The 8705-nt window shown below is 41.3% G+C and overlaps 1 protein-coding gene across 1 annotated transcript in view; it reads right to left on the bottom strand.

The window, feature by feature from the left end:
- Positions 1 to 5280: 5280 nt before the first annotated feature.
- The window catches only part of CDC26 (cell division cycle 26), a 10015-nt gene continuing 6590 nt past the window's right edge, over positions 5281 to 8705 (bottom strand). Inside the window, exon 4 of the mRNA XM_007449754.1 lies at positions 5281 to 5716. Within this exon, the coding sequence (XP_007449816.1) occupies positions 5540 to 5716 (177 nt within the window). The 3' untranslated portion in view covers positions 5281 to 5539. The remainder of the gene's footprint in view (positions 5717 to 8705) is intronic.

The raw sequence follows: 8705 nt of genomic DNA, 5'->3' as shown, positions 1-8705 counted from the left end.
CGTCTAACTCTATGGTGTGGCCTTATCGATTGCAGTGGAAAGCAGTTCAAGACTGGAAGACAGGATTCCAATCTTCTCTTCTTAACTCCTTATCTCCTTACACGCACGCACGCACGCGCACACACACACACACACACATACACACGCACACGCTTGCTCAACAGAGGTTTAGCTTACAGTCTCTGAGCTAAAGTGGTAACCTCCCTGCCTTTTTTCCCTAATGAGCTGAGTTTCCCATTTCTCTTGAGGTGAAGCCACCCATGAGATGTCCTCTCCTCCCCCATTATCTTAGATCCAAGTTATATGTTCTTATCTAATCCAGGTAGCTTTCTATTTGATGGCTTGATCACCTGCTTCCTTTTTTAGTCTTCTGTTCTTATTTTGTAACAGTTTGCGAATTCGGTGGGTTTTTCCTGGGTCAGTGATGGAAATGGATTGACTTTAGCCAGGATTGATGGCAGGTGAGGAAAAGTCTTGTCCAGCTAAGCCCAGAACCCAAACTTAACACTTAAAAATACGTTCTAGTCTTTGGACTCAATGAGTGGGAGACAGATTGAGCCTTTCCCTAGGTGTGAAGTGTTGCACTGAAATCTCTGTAGGGGGCAGAGAGGTGGTTTGAGACTGTATAAATACAGGCCCAGACCTTGCAGGAGTGTGCGTTCTTGGGGGGCCGACTCATCAACTTGTGTTCCCACTTAACATTTTGATTAGAATGAACTTGTCAATCAAAAAAAAGATGACAATCAATTTGAGAAAATAGATATTTTAAAATGAAACCATTGACATTTTACTTTGACTTGGTACCTTCGTATGTCACAGCTGAAGTAAGCATTTAAATAATTTTCTCCCATTATTGTTTTCATGTGTCTGCCTCTAAACCAGTGGTTTTCAAACTTCAGCATGCATCAGAATCACCTGGAGAGCTTGTTAAAACGCTGATTGCTGGGCCTCGACCCAGAGCCCCCAAATTGGTATTTTTAACAAGCTCCCAGGTGATGTGCCTACTGATGATCAGGGGACCACACTTTGAGCATCTCTGCTTTAAACTGAGGGAGTATCACCTGGTGGGTGAGCTACCTGGTACTGGGCACAGGAATTTGACTTGCTATTAGTTGGTGGTGTTTCTGGGCTTAACTCATGTACTAAATGCTGCTGGTCAATACTTAATCATTCCACAAACATTTATTCAGCCCCAACGGTGTTTTTATGCCCAGGCACACAAGCACAAAGGGCTGTAGCCAAAGTAACTTTTATTAGCATGTATGAAATCACTAGTCCTTACTCTTAAAGATCTGTAATTTCTTGGAAATGGCTTGAAGGTTGAGAATCTTTGATCTGCAATGTAAATCAGCCAGTCATGGGCTGGAGGGGCAAAAGCCCAGCCCTCTCTTTGGAGAGGCCTAGGGTGTGGTCGGCTGATGGGCATCCATGCCCACACCAGGCAGATCCTCACTCTCTGCGTGACCATCTTTGTTACTCTCGGGGGGACTTAATTAGATCACAAGTGGCCAAAAATACTTTCCTCAGTAAGAATCACATTGGATTTTTATTCTGTTGTTAGTCTACGCCGCAGTCTTGTTCCCAGTCCAACCTACCTCTGTAAAGTGACTCTTCCTGTGCTGGTCTATTAAATCCTGCCCTCCTTGGTGCTAGACTCCAGTTGTGCCTCAGGGCAGGAGAGACAAAACACAGCTATCCTGTTGGCCTCTTGTGGTTTTGAAGTTTGTACTTTCTCTGTTGGTGCCAGTTAAATATTGGAGGGCGAGAAATGTGTACTTCCGTGGCTTTGAACCAAGAGAGGGTTATGAGCTTACTGGATAGAGGTTAAAATCTAAGAACCAACATTTAGAGTTTTATGTTTTTCTCTCATTCCAACCCCTTGTAGTGCTGATACTTAGCATAAGTAAAGGGAATGACAGGTACTGATAAAAATCCAACATTAAGGTACAAATAGCCTGTTATTGCCTCAGAAGCCAAGGAATAATAAAACCCTGAGAAATCAATGTTTAGTAGTGATCCGGGTACTCTCTAGAAATCTTGACATGATCTGTTATAAAATACCCTTTCAGGAACAGGACCTTATGAGTAAGGTAAGAAAAATCAAGGCCAGTTTAGACAAAATGCTGTGAATTTCAAACTCGCGGGAGAGAAACATCAGTTTGGGATAAGTCTTCGGGTATTCAAGATAGAGTCTCATGAAAAACCTGAATTGTAGTGATCTTGAGCTAGGTTGCCAAAGGAAGAAACTAGCGAGGAAAAAAAAAAGTAAAGCTTAAATTCTATCTTTCTTGAGCTCTTGGATCGTGATAATATAATGATCTTGTTGACTTTCATTTCTGTAACCCTGTTCATTTAGAATTTAGTGCCTGACTCCTTTGTTCCTTTTGAATCCAAATTTCTCTTCCTCCTGTTCACAGCTATTAGAAGCTGTATCCCCATATCTTTGGGCCCTTATTCTGCTCTCTTTTTCCCTTTCTGTCTTTCAGTTTTTTATCCCATGTGTCTGGTCTATTAAATCTCCCTCACCCTCCTGATGCAGTGGATAATGCTGTGCAGTAGATGTGGATATAGATACCAACCAGAAGTTGTAAAACTTGATAGAGACCCTAAACACACTTTGAGGAGCAGTTGTCCCACTGGAATTTCTATAAGGCTGAGTAAGGGGCTACCTGGTACCATCCACAAAGTTACAGCATGTTAGGTGCCGTCTCCAATCTATGCTGGAAGAACACTCAGCCCCACACTGCCCACAACAGAGTCCTCTCTGTCCACCAGGGAATTAGAGATGAAGGTTTCTTCACTACTTCTATGGTAGGGTTGTCTGGAATTCCCTTTTAGGCTGTGGGGTACTGGTTTTGGGTTCTAGCCACAGGGGTTCCTTGTCGAAGCTGGAAAGGGAGTTAGCAGGGAGTACACTTTCATGTCCTTTAATGTTGATCCTGTCCTCTCCAGCTGCTTCCTTCAGAAGATACACCTAAAGATACGGAGTCCTCATTTGATATATGCCTTAATCATTGGGTCTACAATTAATGTTGACTGTTTTAGATTGTAAGCTCCTGGAGGGCAGTATTGCTGTAGTAGGAATGTTTTAACAGTGTCATGTGCAAAAGAACAAATAAATATTTTGATTTTGTGATTCTATGCATGTCTTCTCCCCAGAGTGATATCAGAAGTGGTCTCATTGTTCACATGGAGTCTGGTCGTTATCGGTTTTTCAGATACCCATCTGTTAGGTGGCGCGATCCCTTTATGTTTTCATCTCGCTCTCCTCCTACTCTCCTACTCTACATGACAAGCTTTGAACATGCCAGAAGATCTACATGACCTTTTGCACAGGAGACAGGGTCTTCGTGAAGCTGCAGTATCTCAGTATACCAAGGATTCCTGAATTTAAAAGCAAACTTGTCATATAATCACTTCCCTGTGTTTATGCTGTCAGGTGAGAGGCTAGGAGTTGGCCCTGCCTGTCCGCTTTGTGCCAGAATGGTGGTGTTTTGTGCCTTTCCTGTTGGCCTCCAGATAGGCATCTTGCCATTCAGCACCACTCCTAGACTGTAGTGTGATGAACATGGGCTTTGGAGTCAGGTACACCTGGCTTTGACTCCTAGCTCCACCACTTCCTAGAAGTGTGACCTTAGGCAAGTTATTTTAATAATCCCTAAGCCTTAGTTTTCTCATTTATAAAAAGGTAATAATAGTACCTATTTGAATTAATCTCCTGATTATTGTCACTCCAGCTTTCAGGAAAATGAAACGTACATGCTTCTGGCTGCAGTTGGTATCTCTGTCACAAGCACTTGACCATCTTCTTGGGTTTGGGCAACCCAGAAATGAACACTAGGACCTAAGAAATAAAGAATCGATACGTGTGATTTCAGTGGTGTCAAAAAAGATTTACAGGGAATTCCCTGGTGGTCCAGTAGTTAGTACTCTGCACTTCCACTGCAGGGGGCACGGGTTCGATTCCTGGTTGGAGAACTGAGATCCCACGTGCCGCGTGGCACGGCCAAAAAAATAAGATTTATAGCTGCTCAGATTTATTACTAATCTGGTAATTGCCTCAGTCTTTATAAATAAAATACCATGGATATTTCCTGAGAACTGAAACAGCAACCTCTCACTCTACCCCGAGGGAGTGAGACCTACTAGTGGGAGACCAGGAAAGCAGTGTAGCAAGGAGGTTTAGAAGCGCAGGTTCAAAAATCATTCTGCACAGGTTCAAATCTCAGCTCTATCCCTTAACAGCTGAGAATTAGTTTTGCCTTTATAAAATTAGGTTAAAGTACTCACCTTGTAAGAGTTAAAGATTAAATGAGATAAGCTAAAAGAAAATAATAAATGAGATAATCTGCATAAAGCACTTGGTACAGTGTCTTCCACCCAGATTCCTCTTGAGTATTGGTATCAGGAGGCACGTTTTCATGCTTCTGTGCCTGTTCATGCTGGGAAGTCACAGTGACATTTTGAAGCAGTCTTGTTTGATCCTTTTCTTTTTTTCTTTTGCCCTTCCAGACTGAATTTCATAGGATTCAAAATAATCAAACTCAGTTTCCTTATCTGGAACCCATTCTTGCTGTGTTTTCAAGATTAAGATAAATGAATGGAAGATCCCAGATAAAACTGGAAGAACAGAGGTTTTGTAAGAATGGTTGGAGGAAGAAGGGAAACTATACATCCTCCTCTATTCCTGCCTCTCTCCCACATTACTTCCCAGACTTAAACTGCCCCAGAAAGGCTGGGTAAAATCCTGCTAACAGGTCTCTTTGGAACTGATGATTCCGGAGGTTCTTGCTACCACAGTTAGCAGTTCCCAGCAGTTGAATTGAACAGCGAAAACAATAAGACATGATTCTAAATTAGCCTCTGAGCTGCCTCGCAGATTGGCTCATCACAAAAACTTAGGCGATTTGGGAAAGGAAGGAAAACTGGAATGACGGTAATACTAATACTCCACTGCCTGTCCTCCCAAAATTACACCCAAACTGGTTACAAAGCCATTCTGTAAAGATACTGGAAATCTACAACTTGATCGAGTTTATACAAAATCATAAGAATCCAATCTCCACAAGGGCAGGGATCTTTGATTTGTTCTCTGATGTTACTAAGTGCCTAGAATGGTACCTGGCACTCTCAATAAATACTTGCTGAATAAACGAGTTAAACAAAAATCAGTGACAGGGATCAACTGGAAGTGTTCTGTTTAGGGTCTTTTAATAAAGATGGGAAAAATGATGTAGCAATTTAATGGTGCTATTATACTTCATTAAGGATGTCGCACACTTTTCCAAAAATATATTTATTTTTAAAAACAAAAATCAGACAAGTTTTATCGAGTCAGATTTTCCAGAGACAAACCAGAGTTTGAATTTCAGCTTTCAGAGTGAAAGTTAAGCATCAGCAATCTCATGTGGAAGTATCTCTCTCTGCAGGGCGTAAAATATTCGGCTTGACTGCAAGCACTCAATTCTCTAAATCTTGTTTATATTTCTGCCATCATTTTACTCCATTCCAGGGCTCTGGCACACAAGATAATCCACCTCTAAAATTCAAAACTTCCAAATTGAGATGAACGATTGTTGGGCTTGGGTTGGGGTTTATAACCAATTCGATCATTAATCATTTGTTCCCTGCCCTTGGGGTCACTGCCGAGCCCAATGGCACTTTCTCCATCACTGCCTCCTACAACATCCACATCTTCCTTTTGTTTCTTACGGGTCTGCAAGTATAAAAGTTTTAGTATTAAGGCAATATTCTATTCATTAACAAACATTTATTTAGCATCTACCATGTATTAGGCACAGGGTTAAGGATAGGGTTCGGGTCTACAGAACAATAAACTGAAATCCTAGGTTTAGATGGTTAGGGGCACAAGGGGGATACACGGATATAGCAATAAAAGATGTAACCCCTACCCTCCAGGATGTCACAGTCTAAGAGGGAAACAGGTAAATAGACCATTACAACACAGGGTGATCAGGGCTATGACAGAGGGAAGTCCACACAAGAGATGGAAAAATAAAGCGACCAGTAAAACAATAACCACCAGAAATTAACAGCTTAGCTGACACCATGAGATTAAATGTAACGCAGGAAAAGAAGGTTTTGTGCTATCTTATCATGAGGCCTGATTTGGGGAATTCATTTTGTTTTCAGATGAAAGGTTTGGCTCTTAAGCCACAAGTAACTACAGAATTCACAAAGTCTGTGTCTCAGTTTGATCATTTTCAAAGAGAAAAACTAACACCCCACAACTACCACTACCTGAGAGTTCCTTACCAGAAGAATGGCTCCACTACACTAATCTCTGAAATCACTGCTATTCTTCACCACTTACTGCTGAACTGTGAGCATTTAAATGCCAGTGTCAAAGTATTATAGTGAATAAGTGAGGTATTACTTTTTATATATATACAAACATAATGACCTTCCTGAGTTACTCTCTAGGCTACATTACCCAATAAATAATATTAGAAAGTTCTCCCCAAACACCTTTGTGAAAACAGGTTCTAAAAGGCACAGGATGATATCGTTTCATCTTATAAGCCATGAGAAAGTCAGAATATCCAAGTAGAATGAAATCATTTAAAAGGCTTCCCACTATGAACAACTGCTGACTGTTTCAAAATCCAGACTCAGGGCTTCCCTGGTGGCTCAGCAGTCAAGAATCCGCCTGCCAATGCAGAGGACACAGGTTCAAGCCCTGGTCCGGGAATATCCCACATGCCATGGAGCAACTAAGCCCATGTGCCACAACTACTGAGCCTGTGCTCTAGAGCCCGTGAGCCACAACTACTGAGCCCATGTGCCACAACTAATGAAGCCCATGCACCCAAAGCCCACGCTCTGCAACAAGAGAAGCCACGACAATGAGAAGCCCGTGCACGCAAGAAAGAGCCCCCGCTTGCCACAGCTAGAGAAAGCCCCTGTGCAGCAACGGAGACTGAACGCAGCCAAAAAAAAAAAAAACCAGAGTCATCAAAATGTAATCAAACTAATTTCAGTAACAAATGAAATACCAGTTTTCTACTGTTTTTATTTTAGTGCAGGCAAAAACTATCCCTCTCTCCTAAGTTGCTCTAAAATGGGTGAAACCCATTGGATAACTGCCTTTAGTAGAAAGACTAAAAAAAAAAAAATACCTAGGAATAAATTTATACCTAGAAATAAATTTAACTAAGAAGGTGAAAAGACCTGTACACTTAAAACTATGAGATATTGTTGAAAAAAATTGAAGAAGATACAAAGGAATGAAAAGGTATTCCATGCTCATGGATAGGAAGAATTAACAGTTAAAATGTCTATAACTACCTAAAGCAATCTACAGATTCAATCCAATCCCCATCAAAATCCCAACAACATTTTTCACAGAAATAGAACAAAAATTCCTAAAATTTGTATGGGACCACAGAAAACCCCGAGTAGCCAAAGCAATCTTGGAAAAAAAACCCCCAAAGCTGGAGGTATCACACTCCCTGATATCAAATTCTACTACAAAGCCACATTCATCAAAACAGCACGGTATTAGCAGAAAAAGAGACACACAGATCAATGGAACAGAACTGAGAGCCCAGAAATAAACCCTCACACATATGGATAATAGATTTATGACAAAGTAGCAAAGAACATACAATGGAGAAAGGACAGTCTCTTCAATAAATGCTGTTGAGAAAACTGAACAGCCACATGCAAAACAATGAAGCTAGACCACTATCTTACACCATACACAAAAATTAACTCAAAATGGATTAAAGACTTGAACGTAAGACCTGAAACCATAAAAATCCTAGAAGAAAACATAGGCAGTATGCTATTTGACATTGGTCTCAGCAGTATCTTTCTGAGTATGTCTCCTCAGGCAAGGAAAACAAAAGCAAAAGTAAACAAATGGGACTATATCAAACTAAAAAGCTTCTGCTCAGCAAAGGAAACCATCAACAAAATGAAAAGACAGCCTACCAAATGGGAAAAGATATTTGCAAACAATTTATCTGATAAGGGGTTAATACCCAAAATAAATAAAGAACTCATAAAACTCAACAGCAAAAAAACAGACAACCCAAGAATCTGAATAACCATTTTTCCAAAGAAGACATACAGATGGCCAACAGGCATATGAAAAGATGTTCAACGTCACTAATTATCAGGGAAATGCAAATCAGAACCACAATGAAATATCACCTCATGCCCATTAGAATTGCTATTATCAAAAAGACAAGAAATAATAAGTGTTGGAGAGGATGTGGAGAAAAGGAAATCACACAGTTGGTGAGAATATAAACTGGTGCAGCCACTATGGAAAACTGTATGGAGGTTTCTCAAAAAATAAAGAGTGGAACTACCATATGATCCAGCAGTTCCACTCCTGGGTATATATCCAAAGAAAACACTAATTCAAAAGGGTAAGTGCACCACCATGTTTATCGCACCATTATTTACAATAGTCAACATATGGAAACGTAAGTGTCCCTTGACAGAGGAATGGATAAAGAAAATGTGGTGTATAGGGCTTCCCTGGTGGCGCAGTGGTTGAGAGTCCACCTGCTGATGCCGGGGACACGGGTTCATGCCCCGGTCTGGGAGGATCCCACATGCCGCGGAGCGGCTGAGCCCGTGAGCCATGGCCGCTGAGGCTGTGCGTCCAGAGCCTGTGCTCCGCAATGGGAGAGGCCACAACAGTGAGAGGCCTGCGTACCGCAAAAAAAAAA

This window comes from Lipotes vexillifer, unplaced genomic scaffold (genome assembly GCF_000442215.2).
Source record: "Lipotes vexillifer unplaced genomic scaffold, Lipotes_vexillifer_v1.1 scaffold230, whole genome shotgun sequence".
Taxonomy (NCBI): Eukaryota; Metazoa; Chordata; class Mammalia; order Artiodactyla; family Lipotidae; genus Lipotes; species Lipotes vexillifer.
Note: the sequence above shows the minus strand (reverse complement) of the source record. Positions and strands in the feature narration are given on the sequence as shown.